Genomic DNA, 27,977 nt, shown 5'->3' on the forward strand with positions numbered 1-27,977 from the left:
ATGTTAGGAATGGAAACACATATTGCCTCTCCTGTCAAAAAAATGTAATTAACACACATGATGTATCATCTTGCAAAAGTGGATGAAAATTCCAGCGGGTGACCTCAAGTCACAGTTCCCAGCGCACTTACAGACCGTCATGTTTCTGAATAGCTCCCAGCCCAGCACAGGACTCCTTTCTTCTTGTAATTCTGTCTCTTTAGCCTCCTGTGTGTGCATACACACAGTATGTGCATGTGTTCACCCCAAAACCCACCACTCAATTTCAATTTCTTTAACAATTTTAATTGATTTGGTTTATTGCATAGGTAAGAATGCATTTACAAAGTACAAAAAATTGAATGTACTTTTTCCTATCTTTATTTTGAGAGTTTCCTCATTCTTTTGTGTGGTACACTTAATTCACTGTATAGATGCATAATTTATTTAACCTGTCTCTTATTGATGCATATTAGGTTCTTTCCAGTCTTTTGCTATTATTAAAAAATATTATAGAAATTCAGTGCATTTTTACATATCATTAATTACATGTTAATTGTATACACACACACACATGTATTAATAAAACATCTGTGTAGTGTAATTTCCCAGAAGTGGAATTTCTAAGTAAAAAATTCTGTGCATTTGTAATTTTGATAGTTATTGCTAAATTCACCTTTATAAGGATTTATGCCATTTTACATTCAACCTTTAAATGTGTAACAATTGCTGTACCCCCTTTAGTCTTGTCATCAGGAAGTATTAATAATATTTTAGGATTCGACAATTTGAAAAAATGGTGAAAGCTTTTAGAGCAGATTTAATTAGCAATTCTGTTATAAATGAGGTTCACTATCTTATCAGAAGTTTAATAGCCATTTATATTTCTGTTTCTTTAAATAGTTATCATATCTTTTGTCTATTTTTGTGTTATGTCATTGGTATTTTTTCTTGTTGGTTTATAGAAGTTCTTTAGGCATTAGAAAAATAGTTTCTTTATCTGTGATAAAAGTACTTCTTATTTTATATAATGGTTTACCTCCCCCCAACTCCCATTAGAATTCTCTGCTCTCATGAAATCCCTGTGAGAGCATGTAGACCTCAATGGACCTTTGAAGGGTAATCATTTTTCTGATTTTTCATGGGAAATGGTATGGTTAGATTTGATTTCTTCTGGCGTCAATTTTGCAAAATTATTTTCCTAAAAAATATTCCATTCTACTCAAGTTTTAATATATTGTCAAAGAGCATATTTTTCATAGAATGTGTTATAGCCTTGGTAAATTTTGCCTTCTTAAGCTATCAATTACTAAAAAAGAAATAACAAAAGCCACCTTACTGAAATGTCTGTGATTGGAGATTTGTGTAATTTTTCTGGTAATGCGTCAATTTTTACTCTCTTTACATATTTTAAGACAATATAATTAGATACTTTCAAGCTCAGAATAAAAAGAAATTTGAGTTCCTGATGGTTTCTTGTTTTTGTCTGATATTTTGTTTTCTGGTTTCCCACCAGAAAATATATGGGAATATATGCCAGAATCTTAAATAATTTTTGGCTGCAATAATTTTCAGAAAAAGAATGACTGATTTAAGAATTTTTGGAAATCCTAGAAAGTTCAAGTAGATGCACTGACTTTATAGAAATATAAGTAATTGCAGTATAGAGAAAACACCTGACATATAAACAAATAAATTGCAGATACATGTACTAAAACATTCATAATATTCCTCAATTACTTCACTGCATTCTAGTAAATATGAACCTGTATCTGCCTAACTGAGAGAAGGGGAGCTCAACTATTTGTCTAAGAAAAGTTAAACGAAACCAGATATGTAAGTCTTGGTAACCTTAATGGTTAAATTATTTCCCAAATTGTGTAGATTCATATCTCTTTGATCAATGGGAGGCCGAGTGCTGATGACCCTTCTCCTGAACTGCTGGAATTTACCTCTGCTCGCTACATTCGCCTGAGGTTTCAGAGGATCCGCACCTTGAATGCCGATTTGATGATGTTCGCTCACAAAGACCCGAGAGAAATTGACCCCATCGTCACACGAAGAGTAAGTTATGATGAATCATATTGGCATCTGGCATTAATATTGGGCCTGTTGTTTTAATTGTCTGTTAAATAGTTTTGTTTTTAATGATTGTATTCATTTACAGTTGTGTGGCGTCTTCATGCTGCGAGGGCTTTTCTCTGTTGGGCGAGCAGGGGCTCCTCTCGGTGATGGATGCTCTTGCTCCGGAGCACGCGGACCTCAGTCGCGGCTCCCGGCTCTAGAGCACCGGCCCGTGGTGTGATGCATGGGCTCAGCTGCTCTGCCACGTGGGGTCTTCCCAGCCCGGGGATTCTTTACCACTGAGCCGCCAGGAAAGCCCTCAGTCAAGTTTTAGATTCTAGTTTTCCCCGCTCGTGTCTGGCGAGAGAGGCCTGGGAGCTGGGCGTCCTCAGCCACAGTCCTGGCTCTGCCATCCAAAGCTCTGGGGCCTTCGGGGCGCGCCTGCTCCTCCCTCAGTGGTGTCTGACTCTGCACCCTGCGGACTCTAGCCCACCGGGCTCCTCTGTCCATGGGATTTCCCAGGCAAGAGTACTGGAGTGGGTTGCCATTTCCTTCTCCATAACTGTCTGTTAAATACTTTTAAAAAATAGTTTTCAGTGGAGGAATGAAAGACTAAAAATTTCATGGACCTTCCTTTGTTTAAATCCAAGCTCTGGGCCACTTATTAGATGTGTAAGAACTATCAAACTTTTTAACATTTGTAAACTTTAGTTTCCTCTTGGTACAGTGGAGCTCATACTGCCTAGTTTATTCTCTTGATTTTGAGGACAAAGTTAGTTTTTCCACACTTTGGGTGATCTGTACTACTATTATAATTGGCCTTGTAGGCTTGTAACCCGCACTAAGAAATGCATTTTATGTCATGACTTGGAACATACACACACACACACACAGGCAGACACTCACACCACATCGCATCCTGATAAACTTTAATATGCATGGAATCAACTGGTGATGTTGTGGAAATGCAGATCTGAATTCAGTAGATCTAGGACAGAACTGAGAAACTGCAATTCTAACAATTTTGCAGGTGATATGGATGCCACTGGTCCCTGGGCCATTTTATCTAAATAAATAATTTAGTTTCATGCTTCTTTAGTGAATCACAATGCACTTCTAGTTCAAAAGAATACAGATATTAGGGGAAAAACTGATTGTATACACTTTCATTTTCCTTTATGAATTGAATATCAGGAGAAAAATGGTTATAGCATCCTTTCAACATATCAGTGGAAACAGAAGCTAGTAGAGATGTTGTTTTCAAACAGGAATTTGAGAGATTATGACATAGATGATCTGCCCAGGTTCAGTCAGTTCAGTTCAGTCGCTCAGTCATGTCTGACTGTTTGTGACCTTATGGACTGCAGCACGCCAGGCCTCCTTGTCCATCACCAACTCTTGGAGTTTACTCAAACTCATGTCCATTGAGTCGGTGATGCCATCCAACCATCTCATCCTCTGTCGTCCCCTTCTCCTCCTGCCTTCAATCTTTCCCAGCATCAGGATCTTTTCAAATGAGTCAGTTCTCATCAGGTGGCCAAAGTATTGGAGTTTCAGCTTCAGCCTCAGTCCTTCCAGTGAATATTCAGGACTTATTTCCTTTAGGATGGACTGGTTGGATCTCCTTGCAGTCCAAGGGACTCTCAAGAGTCTTCTCCAACACCACAGTTCAAAAGCATCAATTCTTTGGCGCTCCGCTTTCTTTATAGCCCAGATTGCTATGAGTCATAACTATGCTTCCTCCTATCCATGACCCGCCAGGTTCTCTGGTTTATATCATCTCCCTTATATGCATGTATACAACCAAGACAGTATTAGCTAGAGACTCAGTTCAGTGGTAAATCCGTAAACCAAATACAGGCAAACAGAATATCTACTGTGACTAGAAGCAAAGGAGAAAGGCAGATTGTAGGGAGAAACTGAGATTGTTCTACAGAGACCCTACTGGGCTTCAGCTGTTGCCACCAGTTAGCAAACTGCTGAGCCTACAGACTGAATATTGAAGGGCTGTGCTTTTCACAAATATGTGAGGACTCCTCATACATTTTCTCATTGCTTAACTTCCTCACACCTAACTTCTCCATCATTAAAAAATAACTTTTAAAGTCTTATTGACCTCATATAACACATGTTGGACGTTTTAGTGCCCTTTCCAAACCTGAAATAATTTTACCTTGTGTTATATTTCAGTCTATTGTAAATTGTCTTCTGCAAAAGTAATCATTATTTTACAGCAAAGTTTAGATTCTTCACTTATTAAAAAATCACTTTTAATTATAATTTTGGCATGACTTAAAAGTATACACCAAGGAAGACTGAATAATTTTGAAGTGAAATGTAATCTTTCCTGACAGTATATCTATCAAAGAAAAAATCAATGGAAGAAAACATGTTCCTTTTATCATTTTTTGCTGAAGGCAGAGAGGGTGTTGGGGTGCACATTTAATATTTATAACTTCATTGTATATGAACCTTTAAAATAGTGCAGTAAAATTCAACATATAAATATGGTTTTGAAAGTACTCAAGTTCTGTAAACACTACATTAAATTTAAATATATAAAAATAGGATATTGAATTTTAACTCCTCTTCATGACTTAGAAATGAAGCATTACACATATATATTTAAAGCAAATGTTGCAGTTTTAAAGATGTCTACAAAACTTCTGTATCAGCTTTCTGAGCAACTATGCCTAGTTGTATCTGTATTATTAGGTGATGAAGTTAGTGAAAAGCAGAGTTTAACATCTAAATTAAATCTAAACTTCCTTGTAAGTTACAATAGTGTGAGGTATAAGTTTATCAAGTCAGATAAAGTAACAAAAATATTATAAAAGATACTGTGTATAAACAGCAAAAACAAAAAGAAAAAATTTTTTAAAAAGAAGTAAATTAGAAAAGAGAATTTGTAGTCAGGGAACTCAGACTTGTATCCATCTATTTATTCTCACTAAATATATGTTTGTGTGTGTTTAGTGTAAATAATTGGAATAATAGAACTATCTACAACTGTGATGGCTATTTGGATTCCACAAGATAATATGAAGTACTTTCACAACTATAACTTGTGATATACAAATTTGTTAAAATTTTTAAATTGTCCAGTTGTATAAATTATGAATAACCTTTCAAAAATAGCTAGGTAGATGAAGATAATTTGAGGCAGTCCTATGTTAACCCAAACAGGAAGGTAATTGCATGGACATTTTAACATAATAATGAGGAAATAGTGTTCTGCACATCCAGTTTACTCCTTGCATTATATTAAACCAATCTTATAGTTAATTACTTTTCATGTGCTTCTTGATGTGCTTAAGAAATGTGTCATCATGAGCACCATTTCCCTTACATTGGTTGATTCTTTTCAAATTCATGAAGTAGAACAGTCTGCATATGATTCGTGAACACTGGCATTCCTAAAATGATGATAAAAGAAGTTTTCTGTCTTTCAACTTTTATGGAGAATTATTGTCCTTGCTTCCCCTCACCCCACAAAAATTTGCTTTCAGTAATAAATGCTCCAGCATGGAGTTTGTGTACTGCGCAGCACTTTGTGCTGTCGTGGGAAATAAATTTCTGAAATGCCCACCTAACATAAGCTATAGAGGCATTCTGCCCTTGGGTTTCAGTGTGAGGAGCTACTGGATACTCTTGTGAGCCTTCAGTTGTTCTCTAGAGCTTCCAACTAAGGGTAGAAGCATAAAGCCAAGTTTTTAACTGAATGCTCCTTTCACCTTGCAGTAGTCTTAACAGGATTTCTCTCTGGATTGCTTTTTGCAGTATTACTACTCGGTCAAGGATATTTCTGTCGGAGGGATGTGCATCTGCTACGGTCATGCCAGGGCTTGTCCACTTGATCCAGTGACAAATGTATGTATATTTTTAGGCTGCTTAGGTAAAATGAAGCTCTGAACTGTAAAATGCTTCATGAGAAGCTTTGCTGGCAGGGATGCTATAAATGGGTGTCAGGTCCCCACTTAGACGGTGTAACAGAAAACCAAGCCAGGGTGAAATAGAGCTGGCAGTTAGGATGATAGACTTTGAAGGGAGCCATTACAGTATCAGAAAACAGATTAGTTTTTTCCCAAAAAGGCTCCAAACCAGTCTATCTATTTTGAAACCTCTCTAGCTATGACAGCCTGCTATATGATTTAGCTTTAGAGAATGCCTGTCATCAATCAACCTGTTTCTTTTATGAATTTTCATCAAAAAAAAATTAATGCAAACAAATGAAAAATGTACCTGGAAGTAAATATAAATGACCATGGAAGCAGAGACTGAGGTTAGATGGGGCAGTGAGGAGTAGAGTGAAAGAGAGTATTCAAGAGGGCTTGAAATCGCCAGGTCAGAAAACGCTGGAATGGTTTTGGGTTGCATTTTTCATTAATGACAATGTATTAAGTGAACATAACCTAAGCAAAGAAGATGAATGAGCATCCATTTTTCTCAGGCATAAACAATCTGGTGAAATACAGAATCATCTACTTTATGTATGGAAGAACTATTTTGGATAGTGAGATCACTAGGTAAACACTTTTTCCTACTGCAACTGTAATACAAAGCTAGTTTTCTGAGTAATGCATCATAGTATTACCTCCTAGGGAAGATTCAAATCCCTGGCATAGTATTCTTCGCAAGATTGTGGTCCTGCTTTCTGCAGGGTGTGGGCACTGTCTATCAGAGGTACTGATAAGCAGTAGTTCCCGAGATTTGAGAACCTGCACGGCAGCCTTGGAAGGACGGTTCCATGCAGTGAAAAAGACTGTACTCAAAACCCTTGTGGACAGGAGATGCAGGCTTGGAGTATTAGATTTCTGCTCTATCCCCGCCTCTCCACGCTTAGCCGTCTACTCTCTCCCCTCTTCCTATGCTAATTGCTGATAATCAGTTCACTTCAGTCGCTCAGTCGTGCCCGACTCTTTGCAACACCATGGACTGCAGCACGCCATGCTTCCCTGTCCATCAACAACTCCAGAGCTTGCTCAAACTCATATTCATTGAGTCAGTGATGCCATCCAGCCAACTCATCCTCTGTCACCCCCTTCTCCTCCTGCCCTCAATCTTTCCCAGCATCAGGGTCTTTTCCAATGAGTCAGCTCTTCAGATCAGGTGGCCAAAGTATTGGAGCTTCAGCTTCAGCATCAGTCCTTCCAGTGTTAATAGTACTTTGATGGAAACCTTAAATTGGATACACCCAACCCAGAAATTCCTGTGGATCTCAGGAATTAGAGAAGTGATTCTAGTCTTCAAGACCACTCCTAATTCTAGTCTTCAAGACCACTCCTGATTGGGCCTTCATTCTCTGCTCATCTGAGCCCAGTGATTCCAGTACCAACCATGAACCTCCCTCCCAAAGCTGGTGTTGATCAAATATATTCACTCCCGCTGCTGACACCTCTTCCTTCCCAGACTGACAGGAGTTTTAGGTTTTGGTACAGAAGCTCCATGTTTTCTCTTGTCTTCATTCTACCTTTCAGGAGAAACCCCTCATTTATGGTTCCAAAGAATGCTGAAAGTATGCTTCCCCACCCTGCCCCCTGCTTTATTTTTTTTTTTTTTACTAGAAATCCCGCTGTGAATGTGAGCATAACACGTGTGGTGATAGCTGTGACCAGTGCTGTCCTGGATTCCATCAGAAACCTTGGAGAGCAGGCACTTTTCTGACCAAATCTGAATGTGAAGGTATGTTCCAGACAGGCCAACAGCATGTGTAAGTCTTCCTTTCCTGGGGCACAGGTGATGTAAACACTTGCTGATTTCGGGTGAACTATATGTCAAATTCATATGCATTTTATCCAAGACAGTAGCGGTAAGCTCTTTAACTCTCCTGTTTTAGAGTTTTCAAGATTTTATTTTTTTGACAAATATTTACAAAACACTCATGAATTTACCACTGTGTGAGAGTTATGAGAAGTAGATAAAACCATAATGTACACTTACTGTTATCAGGGGTGAATCTGAAGCTTATAGCATAACATATATGAACTTCTGAAAGTGTTAGTCACTCAGTCATGTCCAACTCTTTTGTGACCCCATGGACTGTAGCCCACCAGACTCCTCTGTCCATGGGATTTCCCAGGCAAGAATACTGGAGTGAGTTGCCATTTTCCTTTCCTGGTGATCTTTCTAACCCAGGGATTGAACCCAGGTCTCCTGAATTGCAGGTGGATTCTTTACTGTCTAAGCCACCAGTGAAGCCCCCATATGAACTTCTGCTGAACTGTAAATCCAAACTAGCCAGAAATCCCAATTTAACTGAATTCAAATATTGCCATTTTAGTGAATCACATTTAGTGAATCACCCAATCACATTTTTTTTTTCAGTTCAGGAGGTGTATATCGCCTCCAGCACAGGCTTGGCTGACATTTTAAACTAATAATAATAAACTATTACTATTTTAGTAATAGTGCACACACACACACAGAGGGAGAGAGAAATGTAAATAAACATACAGTAAAACCTACTGGATATAGAGATTACCCTTCTAAATAGGTATGTTTATAAAATGGTTCTCAAACCAGTATAGCTGCAGATTCTCTGCCTGTTCCCCTCTTATATAGTTCCTCCCCTACTAAATAGCTTGAATACCTGTCATCTAATAAATGGAAAAAACCAGAGGGGAGTGATCATACCTTCAAGCTTAGACTTGTTTTATTATCTAGGAAGAAGGAGGCCCCTGATTCATTAGTTATACTTATTAAAGGGTAGTGTTTGGGGACAGTAGTTGTGAAGAATAGTAGAGAAGGTAACAGAGAGGGGGAGAAATCACACGTGTGGAGAAAGAATATTTATTTTAGTAATATCCTTTAATATTTTCAATGTGTGGTTTCACATTAATAGTAATATAAAATGCTAATATTAGAAATGGTATCAGGGACAATCATTGACATAAACTGTTCTATAGTAATTATTGGACAGTGACAACCAAGAGCGAGCCAGTAATGAGAAAAAGCATAAAAACAACTGGCTATTTAAGCATGCGCCAACAGGCCCTCGTTTATACTTTGATATTGGATGTTATCATTTCTGAAAACAACCCATATGCCCAGTTTCTCCTGAAGGGAAATACCCAAGAAACATAACAGATGACTTACATTGTCATCTGTAGCCTAGTCTTGCCAACTGTCCCATCTTGGTGACAGGGATGCTAAAGAAACCTGTGTTTCTGGAGATCTATTCAAGCCAAGATGGGATCTAAAAACAAAAAATTCTGCTGAACTGTAAATCCTAACTAGCCAGAAAGCCCGATTCAATTGAATTCAAATATTAGTGTTTTAGTGAATCAGTCCCAATCACATTTTTTCAAAGTGTCTATGGCCTTCAGAACAGGCAGACATTTTAAATAATGCCAACTTTATATATGAATTGAATAAAATGTATGTACCGTGTATCATGTATCAGACATGATTGGTCCTTAAAATTATTGAACTATAGCAGGCTTTAATCACATAATATCTCCTAACTATACATTATCTTTTCAGCCTAAGATTCTGCATATACTATCAATGTCTTGAGTCTCTTAGTTTTCTGCCCTTAGCTCTTTTGCTTTTTGATTTGTGTCTGGGTGCTTGTGAAGATATTTTGGGTTAGAAAATCAGTCATTGTTCTGAGAGGTAGCTGGAGGAATGGGGCCCCACTACACAGTGGTGTAAGGGGGTAAACCTTGACAGCATTGGAAGTCCAACCTTTGTTTTTATTCCTCTACTCCCAGCTCCATTCCTGATGATCCCTCAGGATCTCCACAACTTCTCCCAGTTGAGAGCAGGCTTTCCTTCCTAAGGCTGAGTTTAAGTTGAATGACACCATGAATATCTCTTCTCAAATTTCCTAACATTTAATAAATTTCTCTTCTGCTTGTGGAATATCAGCAATTACAGGGGGGAGTATCATTGAGGATTCCTCCTGTTGTCTCTGACCTTCTATCACACAGTTATCATAATACTATGTTAAGTGGATCTGCAAAACTCTTTACCACTCTCCACTCAATGTATCTGTTTAAACAAAGAAACAGAGAGGTTAGATCAAGCTTATTAGCCGTAGGGATAGACAGAGCAACACAGAAGGAAATTTCCACTTGCCGCTCTATACATTTTTAAAAATACTGTTATTATAAAACAATTTTATCTTTCTTTGTGGGAGAGATGGGAGGTTGGATTTCCAAACTGGAAAAAAAAAATAATTTAAAAAATCTACAAAATAAAGATAGGGTTTTTAACCATAAAACCTTGTATATATAGTGCTTTTGGTGATATATATATATATTCATAAGAGTTTATATGAAAATTTTAGCTTCCAAGCTGAGTGGTGTTCCAGTCACTTCTGAAGATTTAGAAACAACTTTCTGCAACATGACAAATCCCTCTATAAAATGAATCGCTGTTGTTTAGTCACAACTTACAATGATTGTATTGAGTTGTGTCTAACTCATTTGAAAAGACCCTGATGCTGGGAAAGATTGAGGGCAGGAGGAGCAGGGGACAACAGAGCATAAGATGGTTGGATGGTATCACCAACTCAATGGACATGGGTTTGGGTGAACTCCGGGAGTTGGTGATGGACAGGGAGGCCTGGCGTGCTGCGGTTCATGGGGTTGGAAAGAGTCAGACACGACTGAGCAACTGAACTGAACTGAACTCTATGTGACCCCATGGGCTGTAGCCTGCTAGGTTCTTCTAACCATGGGACTCCAGGCAAGAATGCCGGAGTGGGTTACCATTTCCTTCTCCAGGGGATTTTCCCAGTCCAAGGATTGAACCTGTGTCTTCTTCATTGGCAGGGAAATTCTTTACCACTGAGCCACCAGGACAGCCCAACCTCCCATCTCTCCTGCAAAGAAAGATAAAATGAATAATTTCCTTCTAATTCACTTGAAATTTGGATTTTGTCAGTCTAGCTTATTTGAGGCAGGGTCTGTCTATAAAGTGCAAAGGATATGTATTCCATTGCTAAGCCTATACTAACAGACAGTTTCTATCATGTGTCATGAACATTCAATGAAATAACAAACTGCTGATGGCCGAGTGTAAAATGGTTTTTTGTGAGTAGCTACTCTTTGGGTCCTCTGAGGCTTTAGATGGAAGATGTGCAGGTCCAGGACCTTTAAACAGCAACCAGAGCTGTAGGCAGAGGGCCCTCATATGTGGAGTGTACACTTCTCAAGCATCAGTCTTTACCTGCCTTAGCTCATGGTTATAAGTACAGTCAGCCATACAAGTTCTAAATAATGTGAGAATAAATTTGTATTCCTCTGCATTTCTCTGTAGTTACGCTGGTAGCAGAAATCTTGACAGTTTCTTGCAATATACTTTTACAATAAGATTTTTAAGAATTCTTGTGCATTGTCCTAAAGATATAAAACTGCATATCATGCCTAGTGATTTATATTTGTGATTATATACTTCCCTAGAATAAAATTTGAAAACTCTCCATTAATACAGCAACAGTGCTATATCCTAAATCAAAAGCCAACAAACTGAAGAAGCTACTTGCAACAAACTGGACAAGGGGGAAAATATCTACTGTGTTAAGAGATCCTCCATAGCAATAAGAAAACTTTTTTTAAAAACTGTTAAAAATGAGCAAAAATTGAAATAGGCATTTCTCAGGGAAAAACTTTGACATGACCATATAAAGAAATTGTCACAGTTTTTATGATTAAAGAAGTATCCATTAAAACAATGAAAGTACTTTTTAAAAACTTACCAAGATGTTCTTTCATTCACTCAACATATGTTTGAATGCTTACTATGTCTAAGAGCTGAATTAAAAATGTTGATAATACACAGTGTAGGTGAGGCTGTGGGGAGTCAGTTTTAACATGTCTGTTAGAGGGAAAGTAATCTGATATAGCATTTTTAGAGAGAAAATTTTCAAGTTAGTTAAAATTAAAATTCTAGCCCCTGACTAGAAATTGCGCTTGCAGGAATTTAATCTGTAGATGTACTCGGATTCTCTAAAGAACCTCTTATAATCCTTGTATTAGCTGTTTAGTCACTAAGTGGTGTCCAACTCTTTTGTGACCTGCTACTGATATTTACAGGCTTTCCAGGTGACACTAGTGGTCAAGAATCCATCTGCTAATGAAGGGGCCATTTAGAGACACAGGTCCACTTTCTGGGTCGGGAAGATCCCCTGGAGGAGGACATGGCAACCCTCTCCAGTATTCTTGCCTGAAGAATCCCATGGACATAGGAGCCTGGCGGGCTACGGTCCATAGGGTCACAAAGAGTTGGACACGAATGAAAAGAGGATACCCAAATCCAAGACTGGCACAAAATAGCATGATCTCATCACTGAACAAATCAGCTCTCCTCTTGTCCTGATTACTTTGCACTAATTATGCATCTTTTTTTCTCTTATTAGATAACTTTTGAAGGGATTGTGGTAGAGATTGACCCTAAGACTCTGGAGCCTAACTGCAGAGTCTGGCTTACAATTCTGATTTGGTGACTTTTTACAAGTGATGGGTTAGTTGGTAAGTCGTATCCAACTCTTGCGACCCCATGGACTGTAGCCTGCCAGGCCTCTCTGTCCATGGGATTTTCTAGGCAAGAATCCTGGAGAGGGTTGCCATTTCCTGCTCCAGGGGATCTTCCCGACATAGGGATTGAACCCTGGTCTCCTGCATTGCAGGCAGATTCTTTACTGACTGTACTATATCTAAGCCTGCTTTACAAGTTATAGGTGGGGTTTTTTTGTTTGTTTTTTTTTCCGCTAAATGCGGACGACAGAGCTGCAGTTCTACACAATCTTCAGTTGGTAAAATTGGGGGATGAGAAACCAAGGACAGGAAGGGCTGACTGCAAAGTTACACTCCAGTTTTGAATTGTGCAAAGGGTTGACACCCTTAATCCCTGTGATATTCAAAGATCAAATGTATATACACTAAACATCCTTCTTCACCCATAGGGTCTAATACAGAGATTCACATATAGTAATTATTCATCACAGATTACACCAATGTTATTTATTCAGTGTCATACTTTGATAATAATCTGTTTGTTGTAATAGGAAGCTATAGGTTGAATTATATGAAATACCAGTTTTGTAAGATAAAATCAAATATTGGCAATTTCATACTATTCAGTTTAAATTATTTGTCTTAATTTCCATTAATATATATTTATTAATTTGTCTAATAGATTCATGTACTTTCTAGGCATATTTGTATTGGCTTTGTATGTATATACATATCATATAATTTGCTTTATGGTATACAAATCTCTTATGTAACAAGAATTATGTTTATATATATCTGAAATCTGAAAGTTTATGAATTTATTTTTCCCTAATGCAGCCTGCAATTGTCATGGGAAAGCTGAAGAATGCTATTATGATGAGAATGTTGCCAGAAGAAATCTGAGTTTAAATATACATGGAAAGTACACTGGAGGGGGTGTGTGCATTAACTGTACTCGAAACACTGCTGGTATAAACTGTGAGACATGCATTGATGGTTTCTTCAGGCCCAAAGGGGTAAAGTATGCTTTTTCTTTCATAAAGTATTATTTTGGATTTTTCAGACTGAGATGTATTACAGGAAAAAATAATTTTGATTGCTTCTTTAAATAGTTGGACTTCAAATTTCAAAGGTGACTAGAAATATTTCATAATAGAAGCTGATATAAATCATTGAGGATGTGATATAAAATATTACCATCCCTCCACAAAGTCCCATGGTGACTCATTCCAGTCAATCCTTGCCCCCAGACAAACTTTGCTCTGATTTTTAGAGCATAAATTAGTTTGCCTCTTAGTGAATTTTCTAAAACTGAAATCGTAAGTTCACAAAATTTTTGGTCTTCCTTTCACTCAGTGTAACAGGTTTAGATTTACCCATGTTGTACACACTGATAGTTATTTCTTTTTTAAAAAATTCTAAGGAGTACTCCTCTGCATGAATGTATCTTACTTTTTAATCCATTCTCCTATATATTTGGGTCATTTCCAGTTTTTGGTTAGTTCCTTCAAATCAATGTTATATGAGTCTTTTTGTGGTCATGTGTTATTAACCTTATGTGTGTCTAGGAGTATAATAGTTGTTTCATAGAATTAGATGTATTTTTGACTTTATAAGATACTGCCAGTGTTTCATCAAGTTAATGATACTGTTTTACATGTTCACCAAAAATATATGTGAGTTCTACTTCTTCCATCTCTCTCTAACATTTGGTCTTAACTGACTTTTTGAAATAACCATTCTAGTGGATGTGGGTGTAATGGGTCTGGCAAGTCGGTACTAGGCAGTCACTAAGTCAGTCCTATCAATGCTGAGTGCTATAGCACATCTTCTATTATGAATTTACAGCCGTTTTTTTGTACTAAATTTATTTTAAGTACCTGCTGGCTATTCCTGTATCCTCTCTTGTGAAGTGTTTCTTCAAAATTTTTCTTTTTGATTCTAGAAAAGTCGTAATTTTAAGTTTTAGGGCTGTGGCCCATCTCAAGTAAATCTTTGTGTGGAGTGTGAAGTAATGATTGAGATCTACATGTTTCACCTGTTGTTCCAACACCATGTTTGGAAAAATACTTTTTTTCTCTTTCAAATTGTTTTGAGCCATTTTTTGAGAATAAGTTGATCATTTGGGTTAATATCTGGAGCCCCAGTTCTATTCCATGGATTTATTTTTCCATCCTTGTGCTCACAGCACACTGTCTTCATGACTAGCTGGTTCCCATGACTTCAGAAACACTTTATGCACATCATTATAATTTATTTAAAATAATTTTTAAATCTACATTGTGATTTGTTCTCTATTGTTTAGTTTCTAAGTATTTGGGCTTTATTAAGTAAGTCCAGTGTTAGTCACTCAGTTGTGTCCAACTCTTTGCAAGCCCATGGACTATATCCCTCTAGGCTCCTCTGTCCATGAAATTCTCCAGGCAAGCATACTGGAGTGGGTTGCCATTCTCTTCTCCAGGGGATCTTCCTGACGCAGGGATCAAAGCCAGGTCTCCCGCATTGCAGGCAGATTCTTTACCATCCCAGCCACCAGGAAAGTCCCATGTATTAATATTACTTATTATTAAAATGGAAAATTTATATTTTGTTTTCATTTTTATAGATGTAATCACTAAGAAACACAGTGTAGCTAAATAAGTAGACAGAACTGGGAGGGAATTTGTTATAGCCCTGTCCTCAATGTATTATGGTCTCTTTTGGATTTCATTTATTCTTATGAGAAGGCAGCCATCATTTGTATTTTTGTTCTTCTGTATGTAAGGTGTCTATCTTCTCTAACTGATTTCAAGGTATACTCTTTATATTTATCTTTTAGCAACCAAACCATGCATTGGCTATGGCCCCTAGATAAAATTTGACCCATGGCCTATACTTGTATGGCCTGCAAACAAACAAAAAAAATTTTTTTCTTTATATTTGTAAAAACTTATTTTAAAAAGAGGGGGAGGAGGAGGCGGGGGGAGGAAATGAAGGGAAAGGGAAAGGAGGTGGGCGAGAAGAAAAAGAACAACCCAATTAAGAAAAAGAGCAAGAATAAGATGGGACAATAGCTAGGAGGAAGAGGAGGAGGTGAGGAAGGCAAGAAAAAGAAGAAACAGACCTTAGATGACTTACAAAACCTACAATGTTGCTATCTAATTTTACAGAAAAAGTTTTCCAATCTTGGTTAGACCATGTTTGTCTAAATGTGGCTTTCTCTGTACGTATATTCTTGGTTACTAAACTTCTTGTAATTATAAATTGAGATTGCTGCATTTTGGAAATTTTAGGCCATTATTTCTTGACATATTTTTTTGAACTGTGTTCTCATCCTTTTATGACTCCAGCTACATGCAGGCCAAGTTGCTGGACTGTGCCTATAGGTTACTGAGGCTGTGATAATTTTTTTTTTCTTTCTTTGTGCTTCAGATTGGATAATTTCTATTTATCTATAAATAGCTATACTACTTTTCTGCATGCCATCAGTTATCTGTTGCTAAGCATATGCAGTTAATTTTTCAACTTTATAGAGTGCTTATATTTTTTTATAGTTTCCTCCACTCTGCTGAAAAAAATCCATGTATTCACTCATTATAAACCTTATTACCTTTATGCTCTCTTCAGCCTATCTAGAGACCTATACAAGTCCTTGTCTATTGATATTGGGGCACCTCACTGTTTTTGTTGACTTGTTTTTTTCTTGAACAAGTACCATGCCTTAGTTTTTCTCCTCATGTCTAGTAATTCATGATTAACACAGGAAATTTTGGTTGATACGTTGTAGTGACAAAAGATTCTGTTATCTTCTTCTGAAGATTTTTGGATTTTGTTTCAATTTGTAGTCAGTTTACTGACTAATCACTATGAAACTGGAAGCTTGCTTTTGTACTTCTCTAGAGCAGATTAATAGAAAACTAAAGGTATGTATCTAACCTTACTAGGTTGATAAACAAATTTCTATTTAGGCCATATCATGTGAACTAGAAAGTCTATTCAGGTCATTCAGCTTTCCTGCTGTTGCTTTCCAGTGGGCCCCTTGGAGTCCCCAGAATTAATGTGCAATTAAGGAATCAGTTAATAATGGAGGGATATATATATGTAGATTTTGTTGTTACCCTTATATGAACATGAATCTCATCTAGTGTGTTTTTTCTTTCAAATCTCAAATCCTTCTAATTTCTGCATGCTTTTGATTATTCTCCCAAGCCCTCAAATATTTGATTTTTTATATTTCCAGAATTCATCATTGTCATTTTAGGATGTGTTGGACCTATTAAAGACACTCTGCCATTATTAAAACTGGAAGCTTGATCAAGTTTTTAATACAACTTATTAAGTGAATCTGAATCTAGAATTTTATATTTTAGCACATAAAAATATGTATGCTATATTTTGTGCTAAAAATTCAAGCATTTCAAGTGTTTAGTATTTGGGTGAAAATTCCTTATGTTTTTATGAAGATATAGAAATAAAATTTTTGTACACTGTGAATTTTATATCTTAAAAACATATATCTGCATTATTAAAAATAATCACCCTAAAATCTCATTTTAGATACATCTACTAAGTACATATATTTAAAAATTAAAACATATATGTATATATATGCTTATGGCCATGTTTACTTTGAGAATTAATTAGTAATCTTATTTAAGTAAAATTAAAAATAAAGTATAAAGTAGATATATTTATAGGATATCTTATGTTAGAAAGTTTCCTTTGCATCATTTCTTTTTAGATCCCACATATAAGGGATGTCATACAATGTTTCTTATTCCTCTGTCTGACTCGCTTCACTCAGTATGACTCTCTAGGTCCATCCATGTTGCTGTGAATGGCATTATTTCAATCTTTTTAATGATTGAGTAATATTCCACTGTATATATGTACCACATTTTCTTTATCCATTCCTCTGTTGATGGAAATTTCGGTTGCTTCCATGTCTTGGCTCTTGTTAGCAGTCCTGCAATAAACATTCGGGTGCATGTATCCTTTCGGATCATATTTTTCTCTGGATGTATGCCCAGGAGTGGGATTTCAGGGTCATATGTTAGCTCTAATTTTAGTTTTTTAAGGAATCTCCATACAGTTCTCCATAGTGGCTGTACCAATTTACATTCCCACCAACAGTGTAGGAGGGTTTGCTGGAAGTTCTCCTGATCAGCAATCTGATTCAAGCAGATTTTCCCAATTACTGTAAGGAAGGATAATAAATTAAGAGGCTTTGGTTTACTCAAGCTCATCATTGTAATCATAAATTATATTCATAAAAGCTAAGAATTTATCCTAAAGAAATTTATTGCTATATATCCCCATAGAGGTGTTTTTTTGTTTTGTTTTTGTTTTTGGTGTTGCGGTTCTCTCTTGGTTAGAAAGTCCTCCCAATTCTGCCCTCAAATTGCTACTCACGTCAAGCTCAAGTCTAAATGTCACTTTTCCTGTGAAACGTTGCTTGTCTTCATTGTGTTCGTACTCCCTCCTCTTTTGCTCCAGAACTCTCTTCTCTGCGTCTGTCTTATCACTTGGCACATTCTATTTAATCAATATCTTTCAAGTCTGCTTTTCCGGTAAGCTTCTTTAATGCAGAAAGCAGGCCTTACCTATCTGGGCTTTGCACAATCCTTTCTTCACAATAGAAAGTAAACAAATGAGTATTAAATAATGATTTTGACTTGATCTATGGACTTAGAAGATTGAGTTCTATCAGATGTGTAAATATTTTTCTGCTTATGAAACTTTGATTTATTAACAATCAAGTTTTCATTATAAATTAAATCTAGATATGTATATATGTAAACTATATTTGGGGACTTCCCTGGTTGTTCAGTGGTTAAGACTTTGCCGCCTGACCTTGCAGGGGTTGCAAGTTCAATCCCTGATCAGGGAGCTAGGATTCCACATGGCTTCTGGCCAAAAAAGCAAAACATGAAACAGAAGTAATACTATAACAAATTTTAAAAAGACTTTAAAGATGGTCCACATCAAAAAATAAAAAGCAATATTTTATGGGAAATAGATTATATACATAACTATATGTATATTCAGCAGTATTTTAGTATTTCCTAGGCAAAGAATTTAGTTGCTTTTTTATTCTTATCCTATTGCATCTAGAAAATAAATCTTTTATATATGGTATATTGGCACAGTCTAGGTTTGTTTAATTAAAATATTCTAACGTTAAAAACTACTTGTTGTATTGAATATTTGATATATGTGAGAAATCTTATGAGATGGTTTCTGTTATTCCTCTTAATGTTAATTTAATAACATCACTATGATTGCTATTATTAATCTCATATTACCAGAAGGTAAAGTGCAGGAGATAGCGTAGTCAGTAAGTGGCCACAGTGGAATGTGAGCTTAAGGCTTCCTAATTATAGAACCTACATTCCTCTCCCCAGATCATGCTCCCTCCTGAGAAAATAAAAATTTTAATGCAAATATTTAAGACTATGTTTTCTCAAGCACCAAATTTAATTAGTTGTATTGTGATCAATGTGAAAAAGGTTTTGAAAAATAAAAATTTGGGGGCAAATTACTAATTTTGAACTACATTGCAATAAAACAAAACAGTAAGGAAGATTTTATCATGGAATGTGTATTTCTCTTACATTTTCTATATAAGCAAACATTGCTATTTAGTTTCTTATGATGATAATTGTGATTATAAAAGAAAGAGGTACATTCTAAAATATGTAGATATAAAAGACTATTTGGAATTTTCTTTAAAAACTTTAGCAAAGAATAAAGCATGGTGAAAGTTATATGGTGAAATTCTGGTAATCATTGAATCTAGGTAACAGTTACATAGGAGTTTATTATATTATTCTCTTTACTTCTTTATGTCCACCTAGGAGAAATGGATTCTGGCAATTTTGAAAATATAGCAAAGAAATTTTCTTATGGATTATTTTCCAATATAGTTTCTTATTGCATATCATTAAGTTGTGAAAATAGAAAGAATTTTCTTATATTATCATTTTCTCAGTATAATATCTTACTATATATCATTAAAATGATCTCTAAGGCTTACTGGATCAAAAAATATTAGTGTTTTTATTACAGTTGACCTAAAGCAATTTAATATTTTTGTTAGGTATCTCCAAATTATCCAAGACCATGCCAGCCATGCCACTGTGATCCAGTTGGTTCCTTAAATGAAGTCTGTGTTAAGGATGAAAAACATGCTCAACGAGGTGAGAATTTGGTAGAGGGCCGTTGTTCTGATTAAAAGTTAAAGTGTTTGTTGCTCAGTCATATCCAATTCTTACATCTCAATAATTGCGTTTATGTTTATACTTTAAAACCAAGAAGAGTTGAATTGTTTTACATTAGTTACATATATATTTGCATATCTATGTGTGTATATATACATACACCTTCTAGTCAATTATAGATTTGTGGTGTACGCACCTTTTGATGTTTTGTTGTTTATTAGATTACTTTGTAGCTGGTATGGTTTTTGGGGTGGAATGACAGTGCTCCTTGAGGGATGTGTGTACTACAAAGGAAGAGCAATAGATGAGATCACAGGCTGAGCTGCAGTTAATAATACAGAAAGCAAGAAGTGTGCATAAAGGACTATTAAAGGCATTTCAGTTCAATTCAGTCGCTTAATCGTGTCCGACTCTTTGCGACCCCATGAACCGCAGCACACCAGGCCTCCCTGTCCATCACCAATACCCGGAGTCCATCGAAACCCATGTCCATCGAGTTGGTGATGCCATCCAACCATCTCATCCTCTGTCGTCCCCTTCTCCTCCCGCCTTCAATCTTTCCCAGCATCAGGGTCTTTTCAAATGAGTCAACTCTTCACATCAGGTGGCCAAAGTATTGGAGTTTCAGCTTCAACATCAGTCCTTCCAATGAACACCCAGGACTGATCTCCTCTAGGATGGAAAAGGCAGTAGGAATGAGTTAATGAAGGAAAAGAGGCTGACATTAATTTAAGCTAATACCTGCTTTGAGGATTGAAATTCATGGTGAACTCCAAACATTAAGGAATCAAATGCCAAAATAACTTCTGGATGTAAAAATGTTTACAAGCTACTTCCAGGAAAGTTGCTTGCCAAGGTTAAGTAGAAAATTCATAGAATATATCTGGAACTGTTTCTTTATATTTCCAAGACTGGATTCTTCTCTCCTGTGCAAAGACTAACATAAATCATGGTTATGATATAGGCTTTTCCCCCAAAGACTTTTGAGTTAAAAGGCTGGCAACATTTCTTTGGCAGTTTAACTTACCTGCTTTCTTTACAAAGCTATGTGATTATGTATTTAGGCCTTAGAATCTTAAATCTTAAAAGATTAAAAAATGATTTAAAAACTCTAATGGTGAATTATTGGTATCATTTTTGATTTTATGGTTCCTTATCTTGTTATCATAATAACTAAATCACATTTTTTATGGTAATTTAGTTTTATTCCCTGAGTTTAAACAGTAAGTATTTTGCTGTTGAAAAAGTGATTTAAAAAAAAGTAGAAAAGTAGAAAAATGGGTATTCAATGCAGTGGTAACTCAAATACTATTATTAACATTTGTGTGTTAACTTTAGATTGTGACTTTTTCCCCACATCTGTTCATATTTCTCTTAAATCTGGTTTTAGCTCCTAAATAACAGTCCTCAACTCTGAAAGATATTGTTTCCAAATTTTGTATATTTTAACCAATCTGTACTGAAGATCTTTGTATATAAAATATTTTTCAATTATTTTTTCCCTCTGAGATCTAAATTCTTTTTTTGCAAATTGAGGTATAGTTGATGTACAATATTATATATGTTACAGTTGTACAATACAGTGATTTTTCAGTTACAAGGAAAGCAACACATGGTCAACTAAAATTTTAACAGTACAAATGGAATAAAATAGATAGCAAATACTGTCCTCTTTAACCTATTCAACCCTAGTCTCATTTCCAAATGTAATCACAATTTAAAATCTTTTATATTGTAACATACCAAAATTCAGAAAACTCACTTTAGCTATAATGACATTATGTTAAAATCATTATACATATTAATTTTTGTATTGGATTTCTTATGTGCCTTTATAATCTTCAAATTCTTATCTACTCCAAGATAAGCAAATTATTTATTTCTTTAGCTCTTATTTCTTTCTATTCTTCCAGTTTTATTGCAATATAATTGACATACAGCACTGTGTAAGCTTGGGCTTCCTTTGTGGCTCAGCTGGTAAAGAATCCACCTGCAATGGGAGACCTGGGTTTCATCCCTGGGTTGGGAAGTTCCCCTGGAGAAGGGAAAAGCTACCCACTCCAGTGTTCTGGCCTGGAGAATTCCATGGACTATATAGTCCATAGGGTCACAAAGAGTTGGACACAACTGAGCGACTTTCACTTTCACTGTGTAAGTTTAAAGTATTCAACATGATGATTTGACTTTCATGCTTCATGAAATTATTACCAGAATAAGGTTAGTGAACATCCATCACCTCAGGGATTACTTGAACAGAAGCACTGCAGTACCTTGACAGTCAATCTGAGAAACAAGATGGCTTTCTAAGTGATCAGTGGGATGGGATCTACTGGAAAAAAAATGACTCATGTCCTGGCAGGACAGAGTGGGATGATGCACGATTTCATCACTTACTCAGGATGCAAAAATAATGAATTGTTTATTTCTGGAATTTTCCATTTGATATTTTTCAACTGTGGTTGACCACAGGTTAACTGAAACCGTGAAAAGTGAAACCACAGATAAGAGAGGAAAGATGTATGTTTATTTTATAATTTGTATATTTTAGTAGTACTCTCTGCTATCTATTTGATTCTGCAGTTTGATTTTTTTGGTAAGTGTTTATCTGGGCCTTGTTTTCTTGTGTTTTTCCTAACTGTAGGGGTGTGTGTGTGTGCATGCACATACATGTGTATTTCCTAGTTTACCCTTTCGGGAGTCCTCAGTTTATATGTAAAGTTCTCTGATATGTCATCCTACCTTGAATAGTACCTAGAATTTGTCTTTTGTTCAATAAGACCATGCTCCACACTCTAGACTAGTTAATCACAATTAATTGACTTTAGGAAAGACACTGGTTTAAGAAATGGCTTACTACTCTAGAAAATAATTATAGTTTCTGATCTCCAAGGGATTTCTCTGCTTCATAACAGCACAGTCATTTTATATATCTCTCTCTCTCTGCCAATTTCAACCCTCACAGTCAAGTGTTCTGAACAAGACATTTAGTTTGTAGTACTTTCAGAAACAAATGTTGAAATAGACATTTTTTATTGCATAGAGTATTTCTCTGTTTAGTCTTGAGGTCTGGAGATTTTAATATCAGAAGTAAATATGAATTGAGTGGAGTGTTTCTGTGGCCTTTATTAAAGTGGACATATTTCTTTTTCATTTTACTTCTACATATGATTAAGAAAATAAATTTATTATTGTTCAACAGTGCAGACATAGCTCAGAGATATTACAAGTTCAGTTCCAGACCACTGTAATAAAGCAAGTTCCACTAATTTTTGGTTACCCAGTGTGTACTAAAGTTATGTTTACATTATATTGTAATCTACTAAGTGTGTAATAACATTATGTCTGAAAATACAATACCTTAATTCAAAAAGACTTTCTTGCTAAAAAATGCTAACCATTATCTGATCCTGTAGTGAGTTGCAATTTTTTTTGCTGACAGAGGATCTTGCCTTTAGGTCAATGGCTACAGGGTGGTGGTTGCTGAAGGTTGGGATGGCTGGGGCAATTTCTTACTATAACTAAACAATGATGTTTGCTACACTGACTGACTTTTCCTTTCATAAACAATTTCTCTGTAGCATGTAATGCTGTTTGGTAGCATTTTATCCACAATAAGACATCTTTCAAAATTGGAGTCAGTCTTCTCAAACCCTGCGGCTGCTTTATCAACTCAGTTTAGTCAATTCAGTCGCTCAGTCGTGTCTGACTCTTTGCGACCCCATGGACTGCAGCACACCAGGCCTCCCTGTCCATCACCAACTCCCGGAGTTTACTCAAACTCATGTCCATTGAATTGGTGATGCCATCCAGCCATCTCATCCTTTGTTGTCCCCTTGTCCTCCTACCCCCAATCCCTCCCAGCATCAGGGTCTTTTCAAATGAGTCAGCTCTTCCCATGAGGTGGCCAAAGTATTGGAGTTTCAGCTTCAGCATCAGTCCTTCCAGTGAACACCCAGGACCGATCTCCTTTAGGATGGACTGGTTGATCTCCTTGCTGTCCAAGGGACTCTCAAGAGTCTTCTACAAGACAGTTCAAAAGCATCAGTTCTTCGGCACTCAGATTTCTTTATAGTCCAACTCTCACATCCATACGTGACCACTGGAAAAACCATAGCTTTGACTAGACGGACCTTTGTTGGCAAATAATGTCTCTGCTTTCTAATATGCTGTCTAGGTTGCTCATAAAATTTCTTCCAGGGAGTAAGCGTCTTTTTATTTCATGGCTGCAGTGATTTTGGAGCCCCCAAAAATAAAGTGTGCCATTGTTTCCACTGTTTCTCCATCTATTTGCCATGAAGTGATGGGACCGGATGCCATGATCTTAGTTTTCTGAATGTTGAGGTTTAAGCCAACTTTTTCACTTTCCTCTTTCACTTTCATCAAGAGACTCTTCAGTTCTTCTTCACTTTCTGCCATAAGGGTGGTGTCATCTGTATATCTGAGGTTATTGATATTTCTTCCGGCAATCTTGATTCCAGCTTGTGCTTCCTTCAGCCCAGCATTTCTCATGATGTAATCTGCATATAAGTTAAATAAGCAGGGTGATAATATACAGCCTTGACATACTCTTTTTCCTATTTGGAACCAGTCTGTTGTTCCATGTAGAGTTCTAACTGTTGCTTCCCCTACATAGAGCTTTCTTAAGAGGCAGGTCAGGTGGTCTGGTATTCCCATCTTTTTCAGAATTTTCCACAGTTTACTGTGATCTATACAGTCAAAGTCCTTGACATAGTCAATAAAGCAGAAATAGATGTTTTTCTGGAACTCTCTTGCTTTTTTGATGATCCAGCAGATGTTGGCATTTTAATCTCTGGTTCCACTGCCCTTTCTAAAACCAGCTTGAATATCTGGAAGTTCACAGTTCACGTATTGTTGAAGCCTGGCTTGGAGAATGTTTATCATTACTTTTCTAGCATGTGAGATGAGTGCAATTGTGTGGTAGTTTGAGCGTTCTTTGGCATTGCCTTTCTTTGGGATTGGAATGAAAACTGACCTTTTCCAGTCCTGTGGCCACTGCTGAGTTTTCTAAATTTGCTGACATATTGAGTGCAGCACTTTCACAGCATCATCTTTTAGGATTTGAAATAGCTCAACTGAAATTCCATCACCTCCATTAGCTTTGTTCATAGTGATGCTTCCTAAGGCCCACTTGACTTCACATTCCAGGATGTCTGGCTCTAGGTGAGTGATCACATCATTGTGATTATCTGGGTCATGAAGATCTTTTTTTGTACAGTTCTTCTGTGTATTCTTGCCACCTCTTCTTAATATCAACTAAGTTTATCAACCAAGTTTATGTAATATTTGTTGTCAGTTCAATAGTCATAGCACCTTCACCAGGAGTAGAATCTATGCCAAGGAATCAGTTTCTTTCCTTACCCAGGAGGGGCAACTCTGCACTTCTTAAAATTTATCATCATATTGTGGCAATTAAGTCCCATTTTCAGGCTCTACTTCATTTGCTGTTTCCGCTACATCTGCTGTGACTTTCTGCACATTAGTTGAATCCTCCATAGTTCTCCATAAAGGCTGGAATCAACTTCTTCTCAGCTTCTGTTAATGTTGATACTTTTGACCTCTTCCCATCATCGGGGAGTTTGTAGTTTCCTCAGTTCTGTCTCGTTGCAATAAAAATTTGAAGTGATGGACGGACCAGCATTACAGCCCTCGGACGGACCAGTGTTGCAGCTCTTGGATGGATCACTGTTACAGCTCCGTGTTACAGCTCGGTTTTATTTAGAAAGTAAAGGAAAATACATCCTTGAGGTGTGAGGGCATGCTGACCCAAAAGACAGGAAGAGAAGAGAGGCCCCCAGCCCAATTTTGGCTCCTCTTTTTATGTTTTTTTCTCCTCCCCCTGGGCCTGCCCTATGTAAATTGGGCTAACCTGGAGTGCTGTTTGTTTTACCTGAGGTCCTCACTCCTGTGCTCGGACCTTCCTTTGTTCTAATTTTGCAGGCTTTTTCCTTACTTGTCTTTTAGCCACCGGCATTCTGGACTCCTTTTACTGAACACCATTAACCTCTGATGTTCTTAATTGTGTTTAGAATAGTGACTCCTTCTAGAAGGTTTTCAATTGACTTTGCCCAGATCCATCAGTGGAATTACCATCTAAGGCAGCTGTAGCCTTAGAATATATATATATATATATATGTATATATATTAATAATAGGACTTGAAAATCAGAATTACTTTTTGATCCATGGGCTGCAGAATAGATGTGTTAATAGGCTTGGAAACAATGTGAATCTTACTGTACATCTCCATTGGAGCTCTTGGATGACCAGGTTCATCATCAAAATGTTCAGTAATATTTTGAAACTTTTTTTTTTCTGAGCAGTAGATCTCAACACTGGGCTTAAAATATTCAGTACACTGTGTTTTAAAGAGATGTACTATCATCCAGGCAGAGTTGATTTAGCAGAGGGCCCTGGGATTTCTGGAATGGTAAACGAGCCTCGGCTTCAACTTCAAGTCATCAGCTGCATTAACTCCTAGTATGAGAGTCAGCCTGTCCTTTGAAGATTTGAAGCCAGGCCTCAACCTCCCCTCTCTAGCTATGAAAGTCCTACATGTCATCTTTTCCCAATAGAAGCCTGTTAAATCTACATTGAAACTCTGTTGTTGAGTGTCCTTACCTTCATCTTAGTTACATCTTCTGGATAACTTGCTACAGCTTGCATCTGATCTGCATCAGCATTTGTTGCCTCATCTGGCGCATTTATGTTACAGAAATGGCTTCTTTCCTTAAGCCTCGTGAACCAATCTCTGCTAGCTTCAGACTTTGCTTCTGCGGGTTACTCATTTCTCTCAACCTTTATAGAATTGAAGAGAGTTAGGACTACCTCGGGATTAGGTTTTGGCTTAAGTAAATATTGAGACTGGTTTGCTCTTCTATCCAGACCAATAAAACTTTCTCCATATCAGCCATAAGGTTGTTTCACTTTGTTAACATTTATGTGTTCACTGGAGGAGCACTTCTAATTTCCTTCAAGAAATTTTCCTTTGCATTCACAGCTTGGCTAACTGGTTAAAGAAGACTAGCTTTAGGCCTTATTTCAGCTTTCAAAATTCCTTTCTCAATTTAATTACTTCTAGCTCTTGATTTAAAGGGCTTCCCTAGTGGCTCGGTGGTAAAGAATCCATGTGCAGAAGACCTGAGTTTGATCCCTGGGTTGGGAAGATCCCCTGGAGTAGAAAATGGCAACTCACTGCAGCGTACTTGCCTGAGCTATAGTTTGTGGGGTTGCAGAAGAGTTGGCCATGTTTATTTTGGGTTATCTCTGTTAGATTTTGATGTCATATATTCATGAGCTTTATAAACTGAATTACATACCTGTCTGTTTTTTTTATATGTTCCATATGAGTTTCAGACATTGAGAATATAGTAAAAATTAACCAGTACTGAAATAGTTTGTGGGAATTCTTTCATCATTTGCTTTCCTTTGATATCCTTAATTAGCCTTGTCTAAGGTTCCTTTTTATTTGCTTCCTTTTCATTTTTTTTTTAATGTTTCAAATATCCCTTGCTTCCTGTAGTATTCATTTTGTTTTACATTTTTTAAAATTATATGAATTGTTTTAATTTGTTTACATTTTTAAATAATGAACGTATTTAAGCCTAAAAGTTTGGCTTCAGTTTTTCTACATCCAATTGAATATAGCTCTCTGTGCTACACAATAGGACCTTGTTGTTTATCTATTCTCTATATAAATAGTTTGTATCTGCTAATTCCAAACTCCCAGTTCATCCTTCCCACAATCCTCTCTTCTTTGGCAATCACAAATCCATTCTCTATGTCTGTGAGTCTATTTCTGCTTGGTAGATAAGTTCATTTGTGTCATATTTTAGAACCTACATGTGAGTGATACCATATGGTGTCTGTCTCTTTCTGACTTATTACTTTACTTAGTATTATAATCTCTAGGTCCATCCATGTTGGTGCAAATGGCATTATTTCATTCCTTGTTATGGCTGAGTATTATTCCATGGTATATATGCACCATATCTTCTTTATCCATTCATTTGTTGATGGACATTTAGTTTGAATACCCTTAGTCTTTTTCTTTGTTTACTTAGATGATTGACATTAGGTTTTTATCTTAAAGTAGTATATTTTTACCCCCAAGCCACTTTTCCATCTTGTGATAGTCTCGGAAGGTTTCTGAGTTAATTTGAAGATACTGATATGTGTTTCATCTTTTTTTAGGTCTGGCGCCTGGATCCTGTCACTGTAAGCCTGGCTTCAGAGGCGTGAGCTGCGATCGTTGTGCC

General features: G+C 36.7%; 1 protein-coding gene across 1 annotated transcript in view; it reads left to right on the plus strand.

Annotated features, from left to right (window-relative positions):
• LAMA2 (laminin subunit alpha 2) overlaps nucleotides 1-27,977 on the plus strand; it is a 659,970-nt gene that overhangs the window by 247,127 nt on the left and 384,866 nt on the right. Inside the window, exons 5-10 of the mRNA XM_061130198.1 lie at nucleotides 1,864-2,043; nucleotides 5,824-5,913; nucleotides 7,608-7,725; nucleotides 13,341-13,519; nucleotides 19,582-19,681; nucleotides 27,913-27,977. The exon at nucleotides 27,913-27,977 is cut by the window's right edge and continues 96 nt beyond it. Of these exons, the coding sequence (XP_060986181.1) occupies nucleotides 1,864-2,043; nucleotides 5,824-5,913; nucleotides 7,608-7,725; nucleotides 13,341-13,519; nucleotides 19,582-19,681; nucleotides 27,913-27,977 (732 nt within the window). The remainder of the gene's footprint in view (nucleotides 1-1,863; nucleotides 2,044-5,823; nucleotides 5,914-7,607; nucleotides 7,726-13,340; nucleotides 13,520-19,581; nucleotides 19,682-27,912) is intronic.

Source organism: Dama dama, chromosome 26 (assembly GCF_033118175.1).
Source record: "Dama dama isolate Ldn47 chromosome 26, ASM3311817v1, whole genome shotgun sequence".
Classification (NCBI taxonomy): Eukaryota; Metazoa; Chordata; class Mammalia; order Artiodactyla; family Cervidae; genus Dama; species Dama dama.